Source organism: Ptiloglossa arizonensis, chromosome 10 (genome assembly GCF_051014685.1).
Source record: "Ptiloglossa arizonensis isolate GNS036 chromosome 10, iyPtiAriz1_principal, whole genome shotgun sequence".
Lineage (NCBI taxonomy): Eukaryota > Metazoa > Arthropoda > Insecta > Hymenoptera > Colletidae > Ptiloglossa > Ptiloglossa arizonensis.
The window spans coordinates 16929535-16957312 of record NC_135057.1 but is presented as its reverse complement, the minus strand read 5'-3'; the positions used below and the strand labels follow the sequence as shown (position 1 = coordinate 16957312).

Here is a 27778-nt window from a genome sequence, read left to right as displayed (position 1 = left end):
TAGTAGTAGTAGTAGTAGTAGTAGTAGTAGTAGTAGTAGTAGTAGTAGTAGTAGTAGTAGTAGTAGTAGTAGTAGTAGTAGTAGTAGTAGTAGTAGTAGTAGTAGTAGTAGTAGTAGTAGTAGTAGTAGTAGTAGTAGTAGTAGTAGTAGTAGTAGTAGTAGTAGTAGTAGTAGTAGTAGTAGTAGTAGTAGTAGTAGTAGTAGTAGTAGTAGTAGTAGTAGTAGTAGTAGTAGTAGTAGTAGTAGTAGTAGTAGTAGTAGTAGTAGTAGTAGTAGTAGTAGTAGTAGTAGTAGTAGTAGTAGTAGTAGTAGTAGTAGTAGTAGTAGTAGTAGTAGTAGTAGTAGTAGTAGTAGTAGTAGTAGTAGTAGTAGTAGTAGTAGTAGTAGTAGTAGTAGTAGTAGTAGTAGTAGTAGTAGTAGTAGTAGTAGTAGTAGTAGTAGTAGTAGTAGTAGTAGTAGTAGTAGTAGTAGTAGTAGTAGTAGTAGTAGTAGTAGTAGTAGTAGTAGTAGTAGTAGTAGTAGTAGTAGTAGTAGTAGTAGTAGTAGTAGTAGTAGTAGTAGTAGTAGTAGTAGTAGTAGTAGTAGTAGTAGTAGTAGTAGTAGTAGTAGTAGTAGTAGTAGTAGTAGTAGTAGTAGTAGTAGTAGTAGTAGTAGTAGTAGTAGTAGTAGTAGTAGTAGTAGTAGTAGTAGTAGTAGTAGTAGTAGTAGTAGTAGTAGTAGTAGTAGTAGTAGTAGTAGTAGTAGTAGTAGTAGTAGTAGTAGTAGTAGTAGTAGTAGTAGTAGTAGTAGTAGTAGTAGTAGTAGTAGTAGTAGTAGTAGTAGTAGTAGTAGTAGTAGTAGTAGTAGTAGTAGTAGTAGTAGTAGTAGTAGTAGTAGTAGTAGTAGTAGTAGTAGTAGTAGTAGTAGTAGTAGTAGTAGTAGTAGTAGTAGTAGTAGTAGTAGTAGTAGTAGTAGTAGTAGTAGTAGTAGTAGTAGTAGTAGTAGTAGTAGTAGTAGTAGTAGTAGTAGTAGTAGTAGTAGTAGTAGTAGTAGTAGTAGTAGTAGTAGTAGTAGTAGTAGTAGTAGTAGTAGTAGTAGTAGTAGTAGTAGTAGTAGTAGTAGTAGTAGTAGTAGTAGTAGTAGTAGTAGTAGTAGTAGTAGTAGTAGTAGTAGTAGTAGTAGTAGTAGTAGTAGTAGTAGTAGTAGTAGTAGTAGTAGTAGTAGTAGTAGTAGTAGTAGTAGTAGTAGTAGTAGTAGTAGTAGTAGTAGTAGTAGTAGTAGTAGTAGTAGTAGTAGTAGTAGTAGTAGTAGTAGTAGTAGTAGTAGTAGTAGTAGTAGTAGTAGTAGTAGTAGTAGTAGTAGTAGTAGTAGTAGTAGTAGTAGTAGTAGTAGTAGTAGTAGTAGTAGTAGTAGTAGTAGTAGTAGTAGTAGTAGTAGTAGTAGTAGTAGTAGTAGTAGTAGTAGTAGTAGTAGTAGTAGTAGTAGTAGTAGTAGTAGTAGTAGTAGTAGTAGTAGTAGTAGTAGTAGTAGTAGTAGTAGTAGTAGTAGTAGTAGTAGTAGTAGTAGTAGTAGTAGTAGTAGTAGTAGTAGTAGTAGTAGTAGTAGTAGTAGTAGTAGTAGTAGTAGTAGTAGTAGTAGTAGTAGTAGTAGTAGTAGTAGTAGTAGTAGTAGTAGTAGTAGTAGTAGTAGTAGTAGTAGTAGTAGTAGTAGTAGTAGTAGTAGTAGTAGTAGTAGTAGTAGTAGTAGTAGTAGTAGTAGTAGTAGTAGTAGTAGTAGTAGTAGTAGTAGTAGTAGTAGTAGTAGTAGTAGTAGTAGTAGTAGTAGTAGTAGTAGTAGTAGTAGTAGTAGTAGTAGTAGTAGTAGTAGTAGTAGTAGTAGTAGTAGTAGTAGTAGTAGTAGTAGTAGTAGTAGTAGTAGTAGTAGTAGTAGTAGTAGTAGTAGTAGTAGTAGTAGTAGTAGTAGTAGTAGTAGTAGTAGTAGTAGTAGTAGTAGTAGTAGTAGTAGTAGTAGTAGTAGTAGTAGTAGTAGTAGTAGTAGTAGTAGTAGTAGTAGTAGTAGTAGTAGTAGTAGTAGTAGTAGTAGTAGTAGTAGTAGTAGTAGTAGTAGTAGTAGTAGTAGTAGTAGTAGTAGTAGTAGTAGTAGTAGTAGTAGTAGTAGTAGTAGTAGTAGTAGTAGTAGTAGTAGTAGTAGTAGTAGTAGTAGTAGTAGTAGTAGTAGTAGTAGTAGTAGTAGTAGTAGTAGTAGTAGTAGTAGTAGTAGTAGTAGTAGTAGTAGTAGTAGTAGTAGTAGTAGTAGTAGTAGTAGTAGTAGTAGTAGTAGTAGTAGTAGTAGTAGTAGTAGTAGTAGTAGTAGTAGTAGTAGTAGTAGTAGTAGTAGTAGTAGTAGTAGTAGTAGTAGTAGTAGTAGTAGTAGTAGTAGTAGTAGTAGTAGTAGTAGTAGTAGTAGTAGTAGTAGTAGTAGTAGTAGTAGTAGTAGTAGTAGTAGTAGTAGTAGTAGTAGTAGTAGTAGTAGTAGTAGTAGTAGTAGTAGTAGTAGTAGTAGTAGTAGTAGTAGTAGTAGTAGTAGTAGTAGTAGTAGTAGTAGTAGTAGTAGTAGTAGTAGTAGTAGTAGTAGTAGTAGTAGTAGTAGTAGTAGTAGTAGTAGTAGTAGTAGTAGTAGTAGTAGTAGTAGTAGTAGTAGTAGTAGTAGTAGTAGTAGTAGTAGTAGTAGTAGTAGTAGTAGTAGTAGTAGTAGTAGTAGTAGTAGTAGTAGTAGTAGTAGTAGTAGTAGTAGTAGTAGTAGTAGTAGTAGTAGTAGTAGTAGTAGTAGTAGTAGTAGTAGTAGTAGTAGTAGTAGTAGTAGTAGTAGTAGTAGTAGTAGTAGTAGTAGTAGTAGTAGTAGTAGTAGTAGTAGTAGTAGTAGTAGTAGTAGTAGTAGTAGTAGTAGTAGTAGTAGTAGTAGTAGTAGTAGTAGTAGTAGTAGTAGTAGTAGTAGTAGTAGTAGTAGTAGTAGTAGTAGTAGTAGTAGTAGTAGTAGTAGTAGTAGTAGTAGTAGTAGTAGTAGTAGTAGTAGTAGTAGTAGTAGTAGTAGTAGTAGTAGTAGTAGTAGTAGTAGTAGTAGTAGTAGTAGTAGTAGTAGTAGTAGTAGTAGTAGTAGTAGTAGTAGTAGTAGTAGTAGTAGTAGTAGTAGTAGTAGTAGTAGTAGTAGTAGTAGTAGTAGTAGTAGTAGTAGTAGTAGTAGTAGTAGTAGTAGTAGTAGTAGTAGTAGTAGTAGTAGTAGTAGTAGTAGTAGTAGTAGTAGTAGTAGTAGTAGTAGTAGTAGTAGTAGTAGTAGTAGTAGTAGTAGTAGTAGTAGTAGTAGTAGTAGTAGTAGTAGTAGTAGTAGTAGTAGTAGTAGTAGTAGTAGTAGTAGTAGTAGTAGTAGTAGTAGTAGTAGTAGTAGTAGTAGTAGTAGTAGTAGTAGTAGTAGTAGTAGTAGTAGTAGTAGTAGTAGTAGTAGTAGTAGTAGTAGTAGTAGTAGTAGTAGTAGTAGTAGTAGTAGTAGTAGTAGTAGTAGTAGTAGTAGTAGTAGTAGTAGTAGTAGTAGTAGTAGTAGTAGTAGTAGTAGTAGTAGTAGTAGTAGTAGTAGTAGTAGTAGTAGTAGTAGTAGTAGTAGTAGTAGTAGTAGTAGTAGTAGTAGTAGTAGTAGTAGTAGTAGTAGTAGTAGTAGTAGTAGTAGTAGTAGTAGTAGTAGTAGTAGTAGTAGTAGTAGTAGTAGTAGTAGTAGTAGTAGTAGTAGTAGTAGTAGTAGTAGTAGTAGTAGTAGTAGTAGTAGTAGTAGTAGTAGTAGTAGTAGTAGTAGTAGTAGTAGTAGTAGTAGTAGTAGTAGTAGTAGTAGTAGTAGTAGTAGTAGTAGTAGTAGTAGTAGTAGTAGTAGTAGTAGTAGTAGTAGTAGTAGTAGTAGTAGTAGTAGTAGTAGTAGTAGTAGTAGTAGTAGTAGTAGTAGTAGTAGTAGTAGTAGTAGTAGTAGTAGTAGTAGTAGTAGTAGTAGTAGTAGTAGTAGTAGTAGTAGTAGTAGTAGTAGTAGTAGTAGTAGTAGTAGTAGTAGTAGTAGTAGTAGTAGTAGTAGTAGTAGTAGTAGTAGTAGTAGTAGTAGTAGTAGTAGTAGTAGTAGTAGTAGTAGTAGTAGTAGTAGTAGTAGTAGTAGTAGTAGTAGTAGTAGTAGTAGTAGTAGTAGTAGTAGTAGTAGTAGTAGTAGTAGTAGTAGTAGTAGTAGTAGTAGTAGTAGTAGTAGTAGTAGTAGTAGTAGTAGTAGTAGTAGTAGTAGTAGTAGTAGTAGTAGTAGTAGTAGTAGTAGTAGTAGTAGTAGTAGTAGTAGTAGTAGTAGTAGTAGTAGTAGTAGTAGTAGTAGTAGTAGTAGTAGTAGTAGTAGTAGTAGTAGTAGTAGTAGTAGTAGTAGTAGTAGTAGTAGTAGTAGTAGTAGTAGTAGTAGTAGTAGTAGTAGTAGTAGTAGTAGTAGTAGTAGTAGTAGTAGTAGTAGTAGTAGTAGTAGTAGTAGTAGTAGTAGTAGTAGTAGTAGTAGTAGTAGTAGTAGTAGTAGTAGTAGTAGTAGTAGTAGTAGTAGTAGTAGTAGTAGTAGTAGTAGTAGTAGTAGTAGTAGTAGTAGTAGTAGTAGTAGTAGTAGTAGTAGTAGTAGTAGTAGTAGTAGTAGTAGTAGTAGTAGTAGTAGTAGTAGTAGTAGTAGTAGTAGTAGTAGTAGTAGTAGTAGTAGTAGTAGTAGTAGTAGTAGTAGTAGTAGTAGTAGTAGTAGTAGTAGTAGTAGTAGTAGTAGTAGTAGTAGTAGTAGTAGTAGTAGTAGTAGTAGTAGTAGTAGTAGTAGTAGTAGTAGTAGTAGTAGTAGTAGTAGTAGTAGTAGTAGTAGTAGTAGTAGTAGTAGTAGTAGTAGTAGTAGTAGTAGTAGTAGTAGTAGTAGTAGTAGTAGTAGTAGTAGTAGTAGTAGTAGTAGTAGTAGTAGTAGTAGTAGTAGTAGTAGTAGTAGTAGTAGTAGTAGTAGTAGTAGTAGTAGTAGTAGTAGTAGTAGTAGTAGTAGTAGTAGTAGTAGTAGTAGTAGTAGTAGTAGTAGTAGTAGTAGTAGTAGTAGTAGTAGTAGTAGTAGTAGTAGTAGTAGTAGTAGTAGTAGTAGTAGTAGTAGTAGTAGTAGTAGTAGTAGTAGTAGTAGTAGTAGTAGTAGTAGTAGTAGTAGTAGTAGTAGTAGTAGTAGTAGTAGTAGTAGTAGTAGTAGTAGTAGTAGTAGTAGTAGTAGTAGTAGTAGTAGTAGTAGTAGTAGTAGTAGTAGTAGTAGTAGTAGTAGTAGTAGTAGTAGTAGTAGTAGTAGTAGTAGTAGTAGTAGTAGTAGTAGTAGTAGTAGTAGTAGTAGTAGTAGTAGTAGTAGTAGTAGTAGTAGTAGTAGTAGTAGTAGTAGTAGTAGTAGTAGTAGTAGTAGTAGTAGTAGTAGTAGTAGTAGTAGTAGTAGTAGTAGTAGTAGTAGTAGTAGTAGTAGTAGTAGTAGTAGTAGTAGTAGTAGTAGTAGTAGTAGTAGTAGTAGTAGTAGTAGTAGTAGTAGTAGTAGTAGTAGTAGTAGTAGTAGTAGTAGTAGTAGTAGTAGTAGTAGTAGTAGTAGTAGTAGTAGTAGTAGTAGTAGTAGTAGTAGTAGTAGTAGTAGTAGTAGTAGTAGTAGTAGTAGTAGTAGTAGTAGTAGTAGTAGTAGTAGTAGTAGTAGTAGTAGTAGTAGTAGTAGTAGTAGTAGTAGTAGTAGTAGTAGTAGTAGTAGTAGTAGTAGTAGTAGTAGTAGTAGTAGTAGTAGTAGTAGTAGTAGTAGTAGTAGTAGTAGTAGTAGTAGTAGTAGTAGTAGTAGTAGTAGTAGTAGTAGTAGTAGTAGTAGTAGTAGTAGTAGTAGTAGTAGTAGTAGTAGTAGTAGTAGTAGTAGTAGTAGTAGTAGTAGTAGTAGTAGTAGTAGTAGTAGTAGTAGTAGTAGTAGTAGTAGTAGTAGTAGTAGTAGTAGTAGTAGTAGTAGTAGTAGTAGTAGTAGTAGTAGTAGTAGTAGTAGTAGTAGTAGTAGTAGTAGTAGTAGTAGTAGTAGTAGTAGTAGTAGTAGTAGTAGTAGTAGTAGTAGTAGTAGTAGTAGTAGTAGTAGTAGTAGTAGTAGTAGTAGTAGTAGTAGTAGTAGTAGTAGTAGTAGTAGTAGTAGTAGTAGTAGTAGTAGTAGTAGTAGTAGTAGTAGTAGTAGTAGTAGTAGTAGTAGTAGTAGTAGTAGTAGTAGTAGTAGTAGTAGTAGTAGTAGTAGTAGTAGTAGTAGTAGTAGTAGTAGTAGTAGTAGTAGTAGTAGTAGTAGTAGTAGTAGTAGTAGTAGTAGTAGTAGTAGTAGTAGTAGTAGTAGTAGTAGTAGTAGTAGTAGTAGTAGTAGTAGTAGTAGTAGTAGTAGTAGTAGTAGTAGTAGTAGTAGTAGTAGTAGTAGTAGTAGTAGTAGTAGTGGTGGTGGTGGTGGCAGTAGTAGTAAAAGTAGTTGTAGTAGGAGTAGTAGTAGTAGTAGTAGTAGTAGTAGTAGTAGTAGTAGTAGTAGTAGTAGGAGTAGTAGTAGTAGTAGTAGTAGTAGTAGTAGTAGTAGTAGTAGTAATAATAACAATAATGATAATAATAATAGTAATAATAATATGTCTCTAGAGCATTAAATTTCAGCAACAGGTGCAAGAGATTGGTCGTCGATTGTGACGCGATTGTGCAAGACTTACAGGGAGAGCAGATACAGAACCGCCGGTCGAGGAGAAGGTGTGACTTCGCGGTGCCAGACCGTACCCTGGCTTCGGGATGTGCCGAAGGGAGCTCACAACTGGTTTCAAATGGTCAATCGACAGTATTACTCATTAGTTTCAACGGGAAAGTGGAATCGTTCATTCCCATACGAATGCCCAACGTTCGCCAACAAAACATTACGTTTCGTACAACTCTGTATGCGTGGAGTGATTTCGACTCGCTCGTGTACAGAATCGAACCATCGAGAGACTTTATCCAAATTCTATCACCGCCACGCTATTTACCTTGCAAAGACGCTTTTATCCTCTCCTCGTTAACGCGTTCGCCGCCGTAAGAATGCTGCCCAACTTGGAACGCTCGCGATAATTAAACGCTTCGATATATACCATTGAATAATTCAATATTTTCTATTCGAGAAGCATCGAGGGCAACACCGTGGAAGAAGCTTCGGCTCGTGGCATGGACGGTGAACGAACGCGTCGGAGAAGAAGACCGTCAAAGACAAATAAAAACAAAAATTTTTCAATTTTCCCATTGTGCGACGATAGATCCCTCGAGATTCTATAGTTAATCGCATCCCCGCGGCAAGAAGATGGAACACATTCGACGTTTAAAGTGCACAAGCGTTTTGTTCCTCGTAAAATAGAGAGTGTGCAAGGGTAACGCGCGTGTAAACGAAAAAAAAAAAAAAGAACTATATACGTATATAAATGTTTTATGTACGAAAAAGCCAGCACCTGTGTGTAAGTATAGTAAACGTTTTACCATAAGCTAGTGGTAAAATAAAATAAAACAAAAAAAAAAAAGTAAAAATAAAAAAAAAAACGAAGCATGCCCTTCGGTGAAGACAAGTCAACAACAAATCATCCTCGGTCGTAGTTTTCTCGATCGTTTTTATACGACGCGGCTGCTCTTGAGAAGTCTTTCTTGGTCTGTGCCGACGAAAGACGAATTTCAGGAGGTTGAAACTCGCTTTCGGCCTCGATTACAAAGTTTATCGTTTGACTTGAGATCAACGGTAGGTGAATTGGAAAGTTCTCGAACTCACCGAATTATAGTGCCTAGCGGCGTTCGGAAGAGTGAAGGCGCGTTGAGTACCAAGGGGTGGATAGTTTCTGGGAGCCGGGGAGCGTGCCGATGACCTCCCAACTGCCGCCCACGCAAACACAACACAAACACAAAAACACAAATAGAGACACGATAATACAGGTAGCGGTGTGAGCTAACGTAGATAGCGATATTCTATTTATCGATTCAAATGACCCAACATTGGAAGATATGCGCGTCTCGTGTATACAAGTACGTATGTACGTATGTATGTATGTATGTATCTATCGTAGGTGTGTAGAATCCGTGTACCGTTGGATAATTCCGAATAAGCGAGACAAAGGTGTACGCGGCATTGTGGGAAGAAACGCAAGTATCGCGTAGCGAAAAGAAATACGGATATACGGTGCAAATAAAGTATCGATAAAAATAAAAGAAAATCGAGTATCGATATCGAGACAAATTTCCATTTCCAACCTGTAGAAAATGAACGCTCCACGGTCTATTCGGATTACGATTATATATCTTCCAACGTTGTTGCGTATGAAACATTCAAACGATATGAGAGAATGATGTACGACGCTTCTTCTTTACTTTTGAGCAATGTGTGTTCGTGTACGATGGACAGTTGCGAAGAGTGAAATCAAAGTACCATGCGAGAGGAGCAGCAAGAATGTTGTCTAGAGTAATCAACGAATGACGACGAATGGAATGGTAGTGGTTGAGTGAAAATAATTGGGATTTTGCATCGATCACGCTACTTCGAAAGACGATGTTTCGTCGCATACTGTTCCGTACTCGGACGAAGCTAATCGAGAGACGTAAGAAGAGGCAAGCACATCGAGGATATATGCCGACCACATGCAGAAGCAGAACATACATCACCTGGTTTACGTTAATGGGCGGCCATAGTGTGCGGTATTTGGTGCTATGCCACTTAAAAACTGAAACCTCCTGCTCGAGTCACGCGCTTGTTATCGTTCGTTAATCGAGCACGGACCCTTCCCCCACTGCGTGATTCGCATTCGCACGTTGCAACGGTTCCCGTTCCACGATAGCGCAAACTTTTTCATGGTAAAAGTGGAACGGTTTCTCGCTCCCCACCCCGCTATCACTTCGGAATCTAACGTCCGATGTTACTTTAAACGGTAGAGTGGTATGTTAGTGTCATGTGCGAACGTGTGGACATGTATGAGATGATTATCACTTATGTTAATGAGACGATCGTGATAATAATGGCAGCTAACGATTCGAAGAGGGCGGCGAAACTTACCGTTGTAACTTGGCCCGCTGGATCTGTAACTGAAACCGTCGTCGTCTTCCCAGGGTCTGGCGTGATCTATATTTCTCGACGGTGCTGCAGGGAAAAGTAAACGTTTGCGACGTACGAACGTAGAAGGTGGACGTAGACGTAGAGGTAGACGTGGACGTAGACGGCGCGAAGAATTAACAGGGAAGGTAAACACTTACAGGCGCCAACCGGGCTCTCGTATCGGAGTCTATAGGTCGGTTCTCTGGCAGCCGAGGGTGTTCTCGAGGCGTTTCTAGGATCGACGTTCGCGGCTTTGTGTCTCAAGTTCTCCCGATCCTTTTCGCGATCTTGCAAGAACACCTTCGCTATTCCAGTGTCGATTTTGCTCAGCTCGTCCTGTTCCTTTTTCAGTTTCTCCTCCACCTCCTTTATGTAGGTCTTGTTGTCGACTTCGTCCTCGTCGTCCGATGCCGGTACACCCTGAACGGTAAACGGAACGCAACGAGGCGTCATCGAACCCGCGTGTAAACATATCGATTTCGAGTGTACCTTGTACGTGTCGGACCATCGTCTGCGTCTCTCGGGATCCGTGTACGGATAAGGAGGGGCGGGGAAATCGTCTCTTTCGATCGGTGGCTTGGCTCCGGGAGGTGGTTTCATGGCGTCGGGATAATGCGCCAGCTCTATTGGCTCGTCATTATCTACTTGACTGGCCGGCGACTTCGGTCTGGGCTCGCTGAGAGCATCGACCAGAGCTCGCATTCCGGATCGGCTGCTGCGACCACCGCTGCTCCTTATCGAACGAGAGGCTAAAATAAAACGAGGATACAATTTAGAGAGGCGGCTCGTCCTGTTCGTAAACCATTCCGTAGAGATTGAACCGCTCCGCGCGAAAGGAGTACCCGCGGTGGTGCACTCGCTTCCGACGAAGCGAAGAACGCGATCACTTACAGCTGGGTCTGTGAAAGTGCGGGCTAGTCGGAGGTTTGTCGTAGGGCTGTATCGGACGTCTCAGGTATCCTTGGCTGGGCGTTTCGGTCAAGTACGAGTAAGTGTAAATCCTAGACACATCCTCGGATGCACCGCGTCCGTACTCTCTCAATATCAGTCCGGGACTGCCAGTTCGTGCGGGGTAATACTGAGGCAATTAACGCATATTATCGCTGCTAAACTCGTGCTGGCTTTTACGGTGTGTCGTAAGCGTCTGTCGTACCGCTAACGTTAGCTATGTACCGAGCAAAGGAAAATAAAAACTCATTGCCGCTCAACACTCCTTCAAGAAACTCCAAGTCGTTGCAAGGTCGAAGCGAGACAACCGCGGATCGAGGCTTTCGAGGGTCGAACGCGCCAACGATATCGGATCGGTAAGTCGTTCGTTCGTTCGTTCCTTCGTTCGTCTCGCCGCGTCGACAGAGGTTCTTCGGTAAATTCGAGTTCACCTTCTCTCTTGGCCGTCGATTCCTTTCCGCAGATTCCCCGTTTCGAGGACGCAAGAGGACGAGAGTGTAAGACACGGGATGCGCCCGTTACCTCGAATCTGTCTTTCTCTCCGTCGACCGTTCCTCGATCGACGTAAAGGAATCGACGACCGGCAGCACGGCGAAGTGCTCGATATCGGTGAGTCTTCCGAAATATCGAAACACGGAGACGACGGAACAAGCCGCGTGGCTCGGAAACCTCGAGAATCTCGTTCGAACCGTGAAACAGGTGAGCTTGCACCTTCGAGGATACGAAGGGCCGATATGCTTCTTGAGAGAGTGTTTTGTGCTAGGAGATACGTGGCATACCTTGCGACTGAGGCTGCTGTAAGGGCTGCAGAGTGATCCGTTCAGGCTTGGCGTGCGTGACCGCAATGAAAACTATACACAATGACCGTGCGAAAAAAAAGTAAACAACGATTAAGAAAGCAATAATAAAAATAAAAGAATAATAAAATCAAATATATGGTACATCGTTCAAGTACGTTTACATATTGCGTATGATATGTAGGTAGAATATTGAAATTTGGACATCGAAGCGTGCGGAAGATGTACAACGACGGGTTAAGGAAAAATGCACAATCGAAAGCCGTGTATCGTCGTAGAGACTGGACAATCAAGCTATACACAAAGCTGTTACGAGTAAAAAAAGTAAAGGTATTTAGGATCTAAAATGTTCTACTCTAAATTGGTCGCAACGAGTGAACACCGACGCAAAATTAACCGAGCAGCAACACGTTTCGCACGAACGTGGTTCGACAACGGGCCAGAATAAGCACGATGCAAGCTGAACGTCGTATTCTCGCCTCGATTTCTCGAGTTACGGCCGTCCGGATAAAATACTCGGTCCTCTTTGGTATTTTACGATCGAACGGCAAACTCGATTCAGTGCGCGCGCACACCGAGTACGATACGTTTATCGTTCGACAGCAAACGATGCAACTAAACGGAAAATGCATTCGGCGGACATAGAGAGCGACGTACGTGCGTGCACATATTAATTTGGAACGATATCGAATGTCTGTACGATCGTGAAAACAGAGTGGCGACTAAGTACCGACTGACAACGAGTCGATCGAATTCGTGCAAACTCCGATGGAAAAATGATACCGCGACGATCGCGAATTACCGTTACCGAACGAAACAAACGAGCAACACAATCACCGTCTACTACACAAACGAGTCACAACGAATATACACTCCGTGACAGTTATGGTACAATATTTTACACGATCGATATACAATTCGCCAGTTCCGAATGAAATTTACGTTGAGGATAAACGACGGTATCGGAAATGAAAATTGAACGTCGGTCGAGTCCTACCGTTTGTTTCTCGATGCTCGAAAGTCGTCGAGAGAACAAACTCGTCTCGGTCCTCTCGGTTTGCATCGTCTTACCTGCATCTCCGAAGCACTGCTGGAAATTCGTTCCGATTCTCGATGCTGCGGAGTGTGAGCTTCACCGTGACCATTGACGATGCCGTTCGGGCCACTGGGCCCTGGTCCGCAACGCGGATGCCATATCGCGGCACCCTGCAAGTACATCTCTTCCCCGTCCCCGAAAGGATCACCGCACTTGGTGCATCGCGCGCAAGTCGGATGAAAGTGATGATTATCACCGGCTTGGAGGACTTTGCCGCTGATGTAGCGGTTGCAGTAGGCGCACTTTACGCCAAACTGTTTCTGATAATCCTTCTCGCAGTAAGGTACCCCGTCTCTGGCAGTTGAAAAATTCCTTCAAGCTCCGAATATTTCTCTATTTCTCTTCCGATCGTTCGCCACGCCGAGTAAATCTACCGTCCGATTAAAATTACGCGCGACGCGAGGTCTCGACGGACCCTCGATCGAAACTATCTTCGATCTCGCTGTTTCGTCGAGCGAACGAATCGACCGAAACGATAAACTCTTTCGCTACGGCGGATTCGAACCGAGACGACGAGGTTTGTCGTTAGCGAAAGGGTTAACGGACCGGGTGTCGCGGACGAGTAAAAAAACGATAGGATTCTCTGACTCACTTTCCCATGTACTCGCCGTGGAGCACGGTGTCGCAGCTGTGGCACTTGAAGCACCAGACGTGCCATTGGCGATCGAGAGCGACCAAAGCTTGACCTTCTCGTAATTGGTTTCCGCAACCGGCGCAAGCACCGGGGTCGGAGGGCCCGTCTCCGGCTTCTCTGGTGATAGCGGTATAGCCGACCGGCATGGAGGCCTCTCGAACCGGGATACCGACGCATCGATGACATAGAGCTTGACCTATAGACAATGCGCGGTTAGTTGAGATTGGACAGATCCGGTCAACGATCCGACCGATGACGCACGCTGACTCCACTATTGTCTTTTATTCCGACCACGGCGTATCTCGTCCGCTGATTCATCGTTTGTACGCGAGCGTGCATCTTCGCGATTGTTTACTCGTTCGATTTGCGCGTCTCGTCGCGCGTATAAATAGCTACGCGATTCCGGTGATCGATGTGAACACCGTTACCGGTTCTGCTCGCGACCGAGAAGCAAAACTCCTCCTCTCGTACTCGTGTTCACCTTTAGAAAGGTTCCTCGCGAAACTAACGCGCGCGGGTGCGCGTAAACATTTGCACCGGAACGACGCAACGAGCCGAACGGAGGTTCGCAGTTTGAATCGCGACAGGCCCTCGTTTCGAGTATCTCGCGCAAACGTATTTTCAAGCGTTAACCGGGTAATCGTTACAAGGCCACACGTGCCTGGCCTCGTTAAGCCGGAACCAGCGATACATCCAAGTGGTAATTTGCTTCAACGGGTTCACCGGTAAACCAATTTCGCAGGTCGCGTCAAAGGCAACGTAACCTACGTACGTATCGTTGGTGGCGCACCGAACCTTGCCCGAGGGCACCTTTCTCTCGCTTACCTTGAACAAGGGAGACTTTCGTCCCTTGGCCCAACAGCGGCTGTCTGCATCTCTGGCAGTGAAAACAATTCGGATGGAAGGCGTGTTTCTCGCCCGCGGTGACCACGTCGCCCTCCACGTACTCTCCGCAACCGGCGCACTTGGTGCCCCAGCGTTCCCTGTAGTCCTGAAGAATTACAAACAAACACACACACACACGATCGTTTCGACCAATTCTCCAGACACAACATCTCGACGGCCGAGTTGTAAATATCGCATTCCGAGCACCGCGGTCGCAGCACCGTTTATCATCGTGCGCGTTCGCCGGTTTATTTACGCGCCGAAATAAATGTCCTTCGAGAAGAATTTGCAACAATTTTCAGCCGAGATTTCGAACAGAGATCGTTCGAGAACGGGCTTTGCGTTACCGGGGGTTTTTACCGGACGATCTCCTTCCACGGTACGGTTGCTCCGGTTCGCTTCTCGAAAAGAGAACCGCGAGAAACACCGGGACGAAATTTTTAGAAAAACTGGGACATTGTAACTTTACGATTACGCGCTCCAAATGGTCGCGGCCCTCTCTCTCTCTCTCTCTCTCGCTATTTTTATATTCAATAGCCACGGCGCGCTTTTTATTTATACGTTTCGGTACCTTGGTGCAGTAGTAAGAGCCCTCGCGCGCAAAAAAGCCGCCCTGCGCTAAGCTCGAGTTGCATTGAGCGCACTTGAAACACCATATGTGGAAATACTTGTCTTGCACTCGTAGCACCTCTCCGCTGCACTTCTTCTTGCAGGACTGACAGAACGTTTTACCTGAAACACAAAATAATCGCGCGTGTCAAGTGGTTGTACTCGGGGTACGTAGAACGAACGAGGAATCTGTTTTGTGCGCGCGGATTAAAGTCCATTCTGGCGAATTAATTGGCGGGTCGGAACGAAACGACGACGAACAAAGCGTACCCCGATCGGGATCGCGTTCACGTGATCCAACGAACACCGGGCCGTGAAATTAATTTATCCCGTCGCGTTTCGAAGCCTCCGTTCGCGGAACGCGTTCTTTCCGCGAGGAGAAAGGAAATTTCTTACCGGGCCGATCTTTTATCCACGAACGTCGAACCATTCGTTCTTTCGCTCGTCGAAGGTAAAAGTTTTCCACCGACCGAGTGCTCTCTCCGTGCGATCGCTTAGAATAGATTTCCCGCTCCCTTAGCGGACAAATTCCAGAACTACGTCCAGCCTCTCCCGAACAAAATACTACCGAACCAATTAATAGCGAATAGAGCGGAACGGCTCGCGTGTTTTAACTCCAGGAAGCGATAACGGTCTCGTTCGATCGGCGTTTTCTTGGGTGGAAAAAAAAAAGCAGAAGAAGATAGCGATCGAAGCGTAATTGGATCGCAAGGAATATCGTCGCCGTCCAACGAGAAACGAATCCTCGACGAGGATTTAGCTCGGCGCGTCGCCGTGGGTGCCGTTTGCGCTCGGAACGATCGAGACCCGCCCAACCGGAGTCAACCGGCTGTGAAAACGACGAAAATCGAAACGAAATTCCCAGCGTTCCCCACGAAATTTTACGAGGAGACCAGAGTCGCGTTTCATCACCGCAAACGAGCGCGAGTGCGAGCGATTTCTCTTTCGTAATTGCGCGCCTTTCTAGCGGGCCGACTCGAGCGAACAATTAACACGCTCCTCGAGAAGTTATTCGAACGGGCAAAAATCCTGCGTAATCGATTTCGATCGGTTTTTCGCCGCGCACCTTACACGGTCCCGTTCCAGACCAGCTACCTGTTGTATCCTTTCCGCGCGATGAGTAATCGATTCGGCGAGTCTCGCGGGGACACACGATATTCGTGTTCCAGGCGGTACTCGGTCGATCAATGGCGTTCGGTCCGATCGACACTCTGCGCACGTTCCGCTCGAATATGGCGCGTTACACGCGTAATCCGGTCGTCGTGGAACTTTTAAAGCTCGATTCGAAGAGACCTGGTCAGTGTACCGGTTACTCTCCGCGAACGCGCAACGAGAAAAGAGAAAACCGAGAAGAAAAAGGAAAAAGGAAAAAGGGAAAAGGAAAAGGAAAAGGAAAAGGGAAAACGAAGGAGAAAAGGAGAGAAAAAGCCCTCTCCTGGAACACTTGTCAGAGTGCACTTACGCGCCAACCGACCCGCGTATCGAATCCGGGTGAAGGTCTTCTCCGACAGTCGCGGTGGAAGCGGTCGAACCACAGGTGTAGTCGAGTCTCGAGCCGTGAATTTCCGAGAACACCGTACCTACGTACTCGACGTCGCGAGAACGAATCAAATTTTATTGCCCGCTGTCAGCGTCCCGAAGATAATCGGCGCTGAAAAAGCGACGCGAGTTCCCGACAATTTTGCCGGACGATCAAATCGTTGTCGCGATTCGCCGCGATTAAATCGTTGAGCTACGCGAGGCGACCGTCGCGTTTTTTACCGTAATTTCCAGTCGTCCGCTTTCCATCGGAGCTAATGGAGCTTTCGGCGAGTCTCTCGGCCCGGCTCGGTCCGGCCCGGTCCGACCCGAAACGAGCCGCTTTTCAATTATCTTTGTACGCGCAAAAAACTCGATCCAGTTTTTGCGTTAATTGGAGACTCGCTAGCGGCTCTTTACCGATGATCGTGCGAATTATCGTATCCGGGGACCGCCGCGACGAGTTTTGCTCCCCGATGCGTCCAACGAACCCCTTCGGCGACGTCGCGACGACCAAACGGAGCGATCGATTCGAAATGACGCTAGGAGGCGATTGGACGAGCTTTCGCCACGTGTAACTGTAACAGCTGCGAGGAGAATCGAAGCACGTTCGGTTGCGCGAACGTGCTTGCATACGTTCGGCGCTGTTGCGTCCGTTGACTCGACGTCGCACGCCTCTCGGGTCGCGGTGCTTTCGGCTCTCTCTACTCGCCGCGAGAATCCTCCTTGATCGCGCGTTAAAGTTCAACGAGTAAAATATACTTGGTCGCGCGATTCTTCGTCGAATATCCGATTCTCGACGATGCACGCTGACAAACGAGGAGAACGGCTCCGATCGTTTGTCCTTCTCGTGGCACGTACGGTCCACGAAGGGTCAAAGGAAACGCCGGACGACCGTCACGCGACTCGTGCCAGAACTTTTTCTCCGATATTCTCGGCTTCCTCGCGGTGAAACAACGGACGTTCCATTCGCGCCTCGAGAAAGGCCACGATCGAATCGAAATTTTCAAAATTTTCGAAAAATGAAAACCAAAGCGAGGATCGATTCGTTCGAGTCGTAGCGAGTTGTACCCTCGCGAGGCGCGATCGACGAACGAATCCAAGGCAGAATGCTCCGACGACTCGATGATTCAGCCCTGCGCCAGAAGGGCACCAGATGATAAACGCGTCTGTTTCGTTAAGTTATCGGTCGTTTCGAACGTAAACTCTCTCTCTCTCTCCGTCTCCGTTGCTTCGTCGGTGACGTCTATAAATTACCGAGGCCTGTCCGCTACTCGCAACAGCGTTACGCTTTCGAGAAGTGGGATGTTCGATCGCTTCTGGGAAAAACGATTCGTTATTGGGTAAAACCGAGATCGAGCCGGTCATCTCGGGCAAAGTCGATCGATCTCGCCCGTTACGCGAACAACATTATTTCCGTGGTATCCCGAAACGATTCGCGGCTGTGGAAAATACGATCGGCGCGTAATCCACTTTCTCGTCGGCGATGAGTAATTAGGTCCCTTCTGGCCGGAGGAAAAACACGCCAGCCGACGATGCGGTTCGCACGGTTCGTACGTCTCTCTCCGACGTTCGAGTCGATGTCATCATCGGGACGAAAATACAGAATGACTCAAAAATGGACGACTACCAACCGTGGCCAAAGTTTATTTCGTTGTTTGGTCCGAGCGGACGTCCTTCCGAAATTATTCTCGTGCGACGTTATCTCCGTGTGGATAGAAAACGATGGTTCGGCCATGGTAATTTCGAAAGGTTGCTTTTCCATCGGGCCGTTCGCGAACAATGCGAGCACACTTTCTTCGAAATGCCGAGGACGAGTCTGATTTTCCGGAAATATAAATCAAGCTTTGTCGGCTCGTCTCGTTAGCCTCATTTAAACGCCATAACTCCGTACTCAATTGGTCGATCGTGGAGGAGTAGCGGTGGTAGTGGTGGTGGTAGTAGTAGTAGTAGTAGTAGTAGTAGTAGTAGTAGCAGCGGTAGTAGTACCGCACACGGCGATAGCGCTCAACGTCGGATCGCGAGATTTATCCCGAACCACGGATCGGAGAAGATTCGATAAGGCCGTTTCATCGATACGATCGGAGTTTCTACTCGGCCTATTACCGACCGTTCGTTATCGGAGTTGGTTCTCGGTTGTTTACCACGATTTCGTGGCTCTCGCGAAACGCTCGCACCGCGGTGACTTTAAAAATACACGGTGACATCATTCGTACGAGCGAGTCGTCGGTACATTTTGACGTCATTCCGCGTTGTCGCGCGAGTTGAAAACGGTCCGTGTTCGGAGAATCGATTTCTCTCCGCTGGATTATTTCGACCGCGAACGGGAAATCGACGGCGTACGATTTTCGATCGTTCGTTTCGAGGAACGAACGACGGCAACTCGAACGCGAAATTTAATGAGAAACACTGACGCGAGACGAGTTGCGTTTAAATTGAGTAGTCCGCTGTTGCGCGAAGAGACACACCCTACCCTCGGTCCGCGCGTCACTCCTGCTTCAATTTATGGCAGTTTTCGATCGACTGCCCGTACCGAGTCGAAACGTGCTTCGAAACGAGTCGAACGCGAGATCGGGCGGCCGAGAATGATCGTTTACGCGAAACATCGCGATAGGAAACGTCGAGTTTCCGACAGAGACGCGTTTCTTCCATCGTATATTTAGCAATTAAGATACCGGTCTTACGCCCGCGGCCTAATCTACTACCGTTTATCGCATTTATCGGGACGAATTGGTCGATGTACGTTTGCGGTATCGTCGCGACTCGTAGGATTTGTTTACGAGTTCGTCGGTCTTCCGAGCCCGTTGTTGCGAACGAATCGTTATCGTCGCAACGCTTCCGGTAACGTCGGTCTCGCGTCGGCCGAGACGACGTCTTTCGAACGAAAATATCGATAGTCGGACCAAGAGTGTCTCGCTTTCTTCGGCGATATCGTCGCGCGAAAGATAACCTCACGAGGCAGAATTCGATCGGGCTTTCGGACGCGTCGAATTTCAACGAATGCCGCACCATTCGGTGACCGCGTTTACGCGAGTGCGCACGGTCGCTCGATGCAATTTATCATAAAAGTTTGCAAAGCGGTATTTGTGTTTTCCAACGTGCGCGTCGTCCTTCGTGTTCGCAAACAGCTTTATCGCGGTTGCGAGCATCGATCGATTCACAGTGCGCGTACTTCGTACACTTCGTATTCTCGGACGATTCCTCGTCGCGCTCGTTGTCCCTGTCCCGTACCATTTTTCCAAGCGAATCGAGCGTAAAACGAGACGAAGAAGAGTCTTGAAAAAGCGGCGTAAAAATAAAAGGCAAATACTCCGAGAGATTAAATCGAAACGACGCGACGCGTTAAATACCAAAGATATCCATCGCGATATCACCGAGCGTTTTGCAATCGCGGATACGCGCGGGCTATTTCTACTCGCGATAGCGTAATAATCCCGCTGGAATTCTCGGCTCCGAATTCACAGCGGTAATCGCGTTAGAAACCGGTAAGAGCTGTCGTAGGAGGTGTTCGGAATTTCTAACGAGCGACGATAAGGCGCGACGAGGGACGTCGAGGGACGTCGAGGGCCGGACAGCTGGACGATCCGGCAGCCTGCGACACCTACGGAGCCACTTACGCCGGAAATTTCTATTTGCTCGGCATCGCGCCGCGGACGATGCGCGATTTCGCAAACCGTCGAGGGTGAACGAAAAACTCGACCGGAGAAAAAAGAAAGTTACATCACTGCGTATCACCCACGCGATGTTTGCCCCACATCCACGGTACCCCGGGCTCCGAGTAGCTACTTTAACACGATTCACGAGCCGCTCTAAATGGGATGTCGCGAAACGGTGTTTCCAGGTTACCTAAAATCCCCCCCGATCGACGAACCGCGTTCCTTTCGCGACTTTCGACAATTTCTCGCTTATTCGATGGATTCGGATATCGCGCGGTAGCTACAGGATCGAAGAAAACGAACAAACGGCTGGAAAAATTTCCAACGTTTTCGATTTTTCGGCGGAGCCAACCGGTTTCGAGCGGTTCACGGTCGAAGCCGAGGCAGGCACCCGAGCTCGCCGTAACGACGATCCATCATCGAATAGTTTCGTTCTACGTACGTTCCTCGCCGCCTCGGTATGTTAATACGATTCGTAAGTGGTCTAAATAGGATGTCGTAAAGTGGGGTCAAACGCGACGACCTTCGAGTGCCCGGGGCTCTTTCTCCCGATGCACTCTGGGTCACGGAATCGATGAACGATCGAACACGCCTAATGGTTGTTTATCCTAACTGTACAACGTGGCTAATTGTTGCGTATTTTTGCGTCACGATTTCAAACGCGACCGGAATATTTGGCTAACGACCGTTAACGCGATTATCGTAGAAACGATAATCGATCGATGACCGACCACCTAACCGAATTGCAACGCGCGAATAAATTTACTCGACGATCGGTCGCCGAGGAATCGACGACGGGAAGAAGCGAAACGACTCGAATCGTTGCCGAACTTTCGAGGAAAATTCGGAGAACCGAGACGTTATCGGGACGGTAGTCTTTTAACGGCCGCCGCCGATGATTCTTCTCTTATCGAAATTTTTGCGCGCTCTGCGTATCGCGGAGAACGTAACGTTGCGAAACGATAAGGAGCCAAGTAGCGTACGATTCTAGTCGCGGTACCACCTTGGCTGGTTGTTCGATTCGATATTCGAGGTTCGGCACTCGGAAACGGAGATCGGTGCTCGCGCGATTAATTTAACGCGATGCAACGCGCGAAACAGTCGTCCGCTGCGTATTCAACAGGATGTAATGGGGCTTCGGTATGCAATTAACCGCGTTACAATAGCGTTACAGCTATTTAATAATGTATCGGGCATCGCGGCCGGTAGCCCACGGGAAATGGCCGAAGAATTGAATTACAAAGTGGTCGGCGTACAACGTGTACTTAACTTCCATCGAGGCGTTGCCGATTAGCGAAACAACGTTGCGATAATGGCGATCCGCGATGCAGAAAAATCTGTTGCGATCGCGATTACGAACGCGGCCGGTTCGTTCTCGGGTAAACGGTTTATTAATCGTTTCGCTCTAGAAAGAACTCCTCGAGCGGTAGACGAAACGTGTTCGGCACGTGGCGCGATTGTACCGTACGTATCGTCGAGTTCCATCGACAGGGACGAATTTCGAGGAGAAAAAGCGCGACGAAGCGAGCCGTATTATAAATAGCGAAATTCCCCGGTTGCTTTTCACCGACGATCGTCCTGCTTAAGGATGCATCGATCGTGTCTAGACGGTCACGTTCTCTTCGCCGGTCTCGTCACGAACAGGGGAAAATCGTGACGCGCTCTACGGCCAACCAACGAAAGAAGAGGCGCGCGAACAACGACCAACTCTTTCGCGCGTCCCGGAGAAACGAAACTCGGAAAAATATCGTTTCTTTCGCGGCGAAACCCGCTCACCGCTCGCGATCGTCTTATCTAATCGGTTCGTCGCTATCTGAAATATAGTATGTACGTAGCCCGTCGTTGTCCGGTTCGATTTCAACGCGTTTTCACTTTTACGAGGATAGAATTTTGCCGATCGCTCGTTATCGGCGAACGGCGGATGACGTCACGCGAAGCGATCGAGAAGCGTTGCGCGAGTTTTCGCGTTGATACACTCGGCTGCTACCGCAGCCGCTAAAACTCGCGTCCCACTTTTCCGTACGCCGGAACGAGCTTCCGATGCAAAACCTCGAATCGCTGTTTCTCTCCACGTTCCGACGAGGAACACGCCCCCGGATAACGGAACGATTACAGGACGTCTGGTGGCTGCCGCGGCGAGAAACGAGCTCGAGTACCGGATCTACTCGGTGCTTCAAAAGGTGAAAAGGACCGTTTACGATCGTCGAAAATTTCGAGCCGATCCGTTCGTTGTTCGGAACAGGATCGGCTCGAAATTCGAATATACCGAACTCTTCTTACCCTTCTTCGGTTGTTTCTGCTTGAGTTCCTGATCCCTCTTGACCCCGTTACTTTCACTCGCTATAAAATTCTCGCTCGTCTTCGACTTCATTGTGCCCGTTGGTCGCGACTATTGTGTAACGCTCCAGAGTCGCGGTGCGGACTACACCTCTGCACTTTCTTCCTCTTCGGACGAAGATAAGATAATAAATATCTCGATTCGTAGCGGTCGTAATTGGTGGTCGCGTTGCGATAGTACGTTACGCGGGATGCAACGAACCGCGAATCGTCGCGCCTAAAAGGAGGAACGCTCTAGGAGGGAATCGGTCGTTCGGGTTGCTCGTCGAACGAATCGCGATCCGTTGTAACGGTCGGTGGTACGCGCGTACGATATCATCGGCACGGGCGCCGATCGCAGACTGAGCGCGCGTCGGCCGATCGAGGCCGGAGGCGCGCGCGGAGATTCGTGCCTCGAGTTTCGATTGTCAAGTCACACGGCTCGACTGACGTTTACTTTTCACGGCCGTCGCTGCCGTGATTGCGCGCGGAGATCGGGCCATAGGCTAGCAACGAGATCGATACGATCCTCGTGATATTCTACCCGCTCGACGAGCGACCTCGTCCAGAGGGGCCCCTCTGGTTTCGAACGCTGAAAAGCCTTTTGAAGGAAACGATCCAAGTTTGCGAGCCACCTTTGCGAAATCTCGAGACCTGCCGCTCTCCTCGTCGGCCGAATATCGAATTTGCTCGACGGTTTCGAAATTATTTCGGAACGAACCTCCGCGTAGGCGGAGGCGACTTTCTTCGTTGGTTCTTTAAACGGTTCGCGATAACTCCTCGCGCGTAAAAGTACTTATCTCCGTTATTACCGACACGTTATCGTCGCTAACGCGCGAACGAGTGGTTCGATGGAACGAGCCGCGAGAACGGTTCTTCCAAACTCTTCCAAGTAACCGCGATAACCGATCCGACCGAGTAGCTGCGATTCTCGCTCGCGTTTCTCGAATCGAGTCACGTTCGCGAGTAACCGAACACGAGTGCCGGATCAAGGACCAACGCGAAACACCGACGAGTCGTAGAAACGTCCGTTTCTTCGTTTCGTAGCCGAAACTTTTCCCGGGTGCACGCGGTGTATCCGGTGTATAGTATCCGGTCTGTCGGCGCGCAGAAACACGCTCGCGGACGGCGAACTTCCAAACCGTTGGCTCGTTAAGATCAAAGGAATTCCAAAGTGTGTAATTCGGAAAGTTCAACGGAGCCGTAACTTTCTCGGCACTTGGCCGCTTCCGTTGCGTAAGACCGGTAGCGGTGCAGAAATAATTTATCCTTAATCGAGCATCGAAATTAGTCGACCACGTTCCCCGACAATAGGATCGACGCCAGTTTTATCTCGAAATCAATTACGAGACCGTGTTATTATATTACAAGAGCTACGTGCATCGAGAAGGAAATTCTACACCGGTCGGGCCTTATCTTCTTTCGGATAGTGCTGGTATGCGTTACACGCGCGTATAGATGCCGTCCGAGAAATACCTTGGAATCAAAGACATTATTTACGCAACGGCATTCGAAATGTTCGGTTTCACGTGCTGCACCGCGTCGAAAGCGATCGAGACGAAACTCTACCCGCGCGGCCTTTCGACTTTTTGCATAACCGACGTCGTTCCGCGGACGATCGAACGATCGCCGTCTCGGAGCAAGTACTGCACGCGTTACGTCGGGTTCAAGACCCGTCGAGTGCACCGGATATTCGACTTTCGACCGAGCCAGAGCGAACAGCTTGCTCGCTTCGGACCGTACCGTACGAACCGCTCGTACGCGCACTCTTTCGAGTACGCGGGACGAAGAAACCTTCTCTCGTAACGCGAGAGATAAATAAAAGAACGCGCGATGCGCGTCCAGTGTCGATACATCTATAAGTAATGGTCGGTTGCCCGATCGAGCTTCCGCTTACGGAGAATACGACAAACGGACCCTGTTTCGTTCCACTTCCACTTCCATCGGGAATTAGCCGATGCATCATCGCGAATAGGAAAATTTCAACTCGAGAAGCTCCGCGATTCTCCTTCGAACGTCTCGGTGGAACTGGACACGCGTAAAGATTGCGCAAGACGTAAATTCGTTTGGCTCTCGAGGTGTCCGATGACCAGGATCCAATCCTTTCTGCGTTCTCATTTTGTCGATTTCGGCTCGACGCACCGACAGGTATACACCGATTGCCTTATTATTTCCAAGACGCGCACAATGGAGGCTACGAAAGCGGAAAACCTCGCGCGACTTTCTTTTTTTATTTACAACCGGCTTCTCGTAGGCCGACCAGTAAATTCGATGCAAGTTAATTGCACGCAAACTCTCGCTACGCGTGTACCCTACTTTATCCAAGCGTTCTCGAGATTACCAACGAATCTACGATTTCTTTTCAATTTTCTAATTTCGTTCGCAGATCGTTCCGCCCGAAACCGCCGTCTCTGGTTTCTGGGATCGTTGCACCGCGTTCGTCCTTTGTTTCTGTAAATTTTAACTTTATCGCGCAAAGAGAAATATTCGTCAAAAAAATTTCCATCGAATTGCTCTCTCTACGTTCGAAAATGATTTCCGATCCAGATATTCGACGAGGTATCGGTAACTTTTTTGCAAAAGAAAATCTGATCCAAAAGTTTCGTACAATTGCCTCGAGCTTTTCCTTCGAAACGTTTGTCCGCTATTTGGGAAGTCGTAAAAAAAAAGAAGAAAGCAGAAAGAAGAAACGAAACGATTAAACAAAGTCGCGAGGAATTGTCTCCAATGTTTCGTCGCATTTCACGGATTACGTAACCGCAGAGTTACATCGCGTCTACTCCGGGAACTTCCTTCAAGGACCTCCGTCACCCCACCCAGAACAAGGATACAGTAGGTAGATGAAATATCGATTCGCAAACATTTGAGAGAAAGGACACCGAATTCGAGCGAACGTCCTTTGTTCTTTCGAACACGGGCTTACCAACCGAGTCGGTCTCTGCACGGCGAACGGTAACCGAGCAATGCTTAGCAAACAAGTTAACAAAGAAACCTACGATACGTTTATTTTGCCCCATATTCCTTTCCGAGAAAATCAATTTTGAAAATTCGTGGCGTATGCGCGCGCACGATTAAAAGTTTACGGTTCTCGGTACGAGCGTGCCTTCCGTATCCACCGTCGAAAAGAATTTCCTTCGAAAAAAAGATCGTTCTAAAGGAAGTTCGTTTCACGTTTTCGATTCGTTTCTCGAGGTATTTGCGTACGCGTGAGCTGTATTCGCGACGAGATTCGCAGTTAGGAACGGTGTTCTCGTTAGCGAGCGTCGGAAAAGCGGCTGGCCGCGACAGTTCCGGTGCATTTCACCGCAGGAGATTTTCTCTTCCGGTTAGCAGCGCGGAGTGAATCGAACCCGAGGGGGTTGGTACGGGGGTGGTATCGATCCGCAGCGCTTGCAGTTTCACTGAAAGCCGGCAACGGAGTTAACGACACTTCGAGGGTGAGACCCTTGTACCAAATGTATGTCAATATACAAGGGACGCAAACAGAAAATCAATACCATTCGTCGATTGCATTATTCAGAGCGCGGTTCGAACGCACCCCGGTTCGTTGCGATACGATGCACCGCGATTCCTCGAAATCGTCGACGATGCGCTCCCTAACGGTGGATGGATGGTTCGAAGTTTTACAATTTTAAATTACGGTCAATTCGTCGTAAGCGAAACTCGTTTAACGCGATAGGTACGTGCAACGCACAGTCACTGTTACACGGAGTGGCGGTGCGCGTAAATTATGTCGCGAAATTCGAGTGTATAAATACCAACCGCAATTTCCTCCGATGTAGATAACACGGCGATTACACTCGAACAAAGTCAATATTTAAAACCAATGGACGCATATGGCACCGCTCCGCCTAGGCTATATTTGGAAAATGCAGAACGGTTCGTTAATCGCGTTACCGTATTTGCGTTGGTCTTTGCCAGATTGATATTAATCGTGTTTGGTAATAGATATCGTGTATTCGAAGTACACGAGAAGAGCGTAGCGTCGCGTCGCGTTGCACGTAATTTCACTGCACGAGAGAAAATACTACGCGAATCGGTAGGATAATCGTCACAGGATGCATCGCTGCCTAGTCGCGGTCCGACGTCGTTGCTCCTCTCGACGTTGCATACGTATTGAAGCGCGCACACACGACATCGTGCAAGGTACGGTGGTTGCGTGGGTAGAACGCATAATTGCGCGAGCAAATTTACGAGCGTGGCGTCCTCAGATACCGTCCTGGAATCGCTGGTAGACGCACAAACGACCCGTTCATCGGAGATCTCCGACTCTCGTAGACGTTTCGTACGATCGAAAGAAGGAACAATTTTACGCATTCGGTCGAAAGAAGTAAATTTTTACACTCGCGCGTACGCGCACGTACGTCGCATACCGTCTCGATAGGCCGAGCAATCTCTTTAAAGTTTCGCGCGAACCGTCGACGAAATTATATAACAATTCTCTTGCCCGTAAATTCAAGGTTTTCGCAAGTACGTACATACGTACACGCGTACACGCGTACGTACATACATACGTAGGTGCGTACTTGTACCCGTTTCGCGACGAAACGTCTCTTAAGAGCAAAAATCAACCTTTGCGTACGAAACGCGCGAGGGATTACGCAACAGCTACGACACGTTGAAAAGTCCGACGATTATACCCGATGCACTCGTATCGTTTTATTCGGTTGCGTCGAATCGATGAAACGCACGATGAAAATGTACGAGGAAAGAAAGAACGAGGATTTTCCTCGAGACTTCGCAAAGGTGGCAGCCCTAACCGAGGATCGAACGCGGCCCAGCGCACCGCTCGAGAATGCAGGTCACTCTTGAATAGCGCGAAAACAAAATGAACAGGAAAAACGGTCGGCGGAGGTATACACGCGTCCAGCTCACCCTAGGAAACGTCAAACCGATGGATCCACCTATTTTTAGAGCCCCCGAGCGAGTTTAACGGGTACGATCCTCACGGAAAACATTCGGCGTGCTCGTCACGAGGAAAAGCCCGTGAAAATCGGACGGAAATTGCAGGATGCAGGGGCGTACCTCACGCACACACGCTTTTCGACTCTTTGGCGACGATGAGCGGCACACGGGCCACGCGCGCACACACGTTCACCGTGAACAACGAAGCCGCGGAGAGAGAAAGAAAAGCTAGCCGGCATTCGCCACTCGGTTTCCGCCTTTTACTCACCCATTTTTACAGCCGTGCACGAGCTACGATGATTCTTAATCACGGTTCGTCGCAGACGATGAATTACACGATCATATTACAGCACTGGTCGCGAATAGAAACGGCGCGCGCACGGGATTTCACTTAAGAAATCACGGGAAATGCAAGAGACGTTCTCACCTCCGAAGGCTCGACATCCGACATTGTAGTAGCGAGCGAGCTCAACGATGCGCATGCGCGTCCCTCGCGACGCCACCGTACCTAGACTTTTGGTCGCCCGGATTCTTTTACGAGAGAAACTCGAAGAGAGTCCGTGAAATTTATTCGCGTATCGGTAAATCCCGGCACGTTTCGCGACTTTGTCCGAGTTGGCGCGATACCTCTTCAGAAAAGCTCGCGATGAAAAAAATCAGATACGAAAGTAACCGTGTCGGCGAAACGTTGTACCTCAAAATTGAACAAAATAATAGAAATTGAACATTCGTGTACCGTTCGTGACATTTTCGAACGCGTACATTCGTTTCTAACGTCTTCCGAAGTACTTTACGTAACTCGATTACTTTTATCGTTGAAAACGGTATACCCGTAAAGTTGCGCTAAAAGGAAGAAATAAAAGCACATTCCTGTCGGTTACGTACGTAGGTGCATGCATACGTGCATGGATGCGAAATGGGAGACCGACCTTTCCGCAATTTGCGAATTAATAACTTCCTGAACGGTATAATCGCGTGTTTCTAAAGCAAGGGAATTTGGTCGTCGACGAGTGCGAGTAAATATTAGAAAGGGGTCCTGCAAAATCCCGATAGAACCCGATTCACGGACGAAACGTAGAATGGACGGTTCATCGTACGCGAGCTAGTGTCGCACGATCTGAAATACCGACCCGGTAGAATATCAATGTTCGAAAAATATTCGGGTAGCCGTCTCCTATAGTTTCCGATACCTGTCTCGTATTTTCAGAGTAAATTCACGCATACCGAAGTAATGAAATTAATTATCAAAGTTCCATCGAATGTTCGAATAATCCGAAGAGACTCGTTTGGTAATCCATCCACGGTATCGAATACGAACGAAACGACGGTC

General features: G+C 46.2%; 1 protein-coding gene across 11 annotated transcripts in view; it reads right to left on the bottom strand.

Moving 5' to 3' along the window:
* The window catches only part of Unc-115a (actin binding LIM protein Uncoordinated 115a), a 34269-nt gene extending 7385 nt beyond the window's left edge, over positions 1 to 26884 (bottom strand). Inside the window, exons 1-12 of one of the 11 annotated variants that reach the window (XM_076322714.1) lie at positions 21508 to 22162; positions 14016 to 14176; positions 13385 to 13550; positions 12518 to 12755; positions 11901 to 12219; positions 10812 to 10883; positions 9976 to 10162; positions 9574 to 9833; positions 9243 to 9504; positions 9046 to 9129; positions 7774 to 7874; positions 6704 to 6801 (exon numbers count right to left, since the gene is read on the bottom strand). In XM_076322714.1, the coding sequence (XP_076178829.1) occupies positions 6796 to 6801; positions 7774 to 7874; positions 9046 to 9129; positions 9243 to 9504; positions 9574 to 9833; positions 9976 to 10162; positions 10812 to 10883; positions 11901 to 12219; positions 12518 to 12755; positions 13385 to 13550; positions 14016 to 14176; positions 21508 to 21598 (1947 nt within the window). In that variant the 5' untranslated portion in view covers positions 21599 to 22162 and the 3' untranslated portion in view covers positions 6704 to 6795. Of the gene's footprint in view, positions 1 to 6703; positions 6802 to 7773; positions 7875 to 9045; positions 9130 to 9242; positions 9505 to 9573; positions 9834 to 9975; positions 10163 to 10811; positions 10884 to 11900; positions 12220 to 12517; positions 12756 to 13384; positions 13551 to 14015; positions 14177 to 21507; positions 22163 to 26716 lie in introns of those variants that run through there. The other 10 variants (XM_076322711.1, XM_076322709.1, XM_076322708.1 and 7 more) reach the window with 10 other exon arrangements.
* Positions 26885 to 27778: the final 894 nt, after the last annotated feature.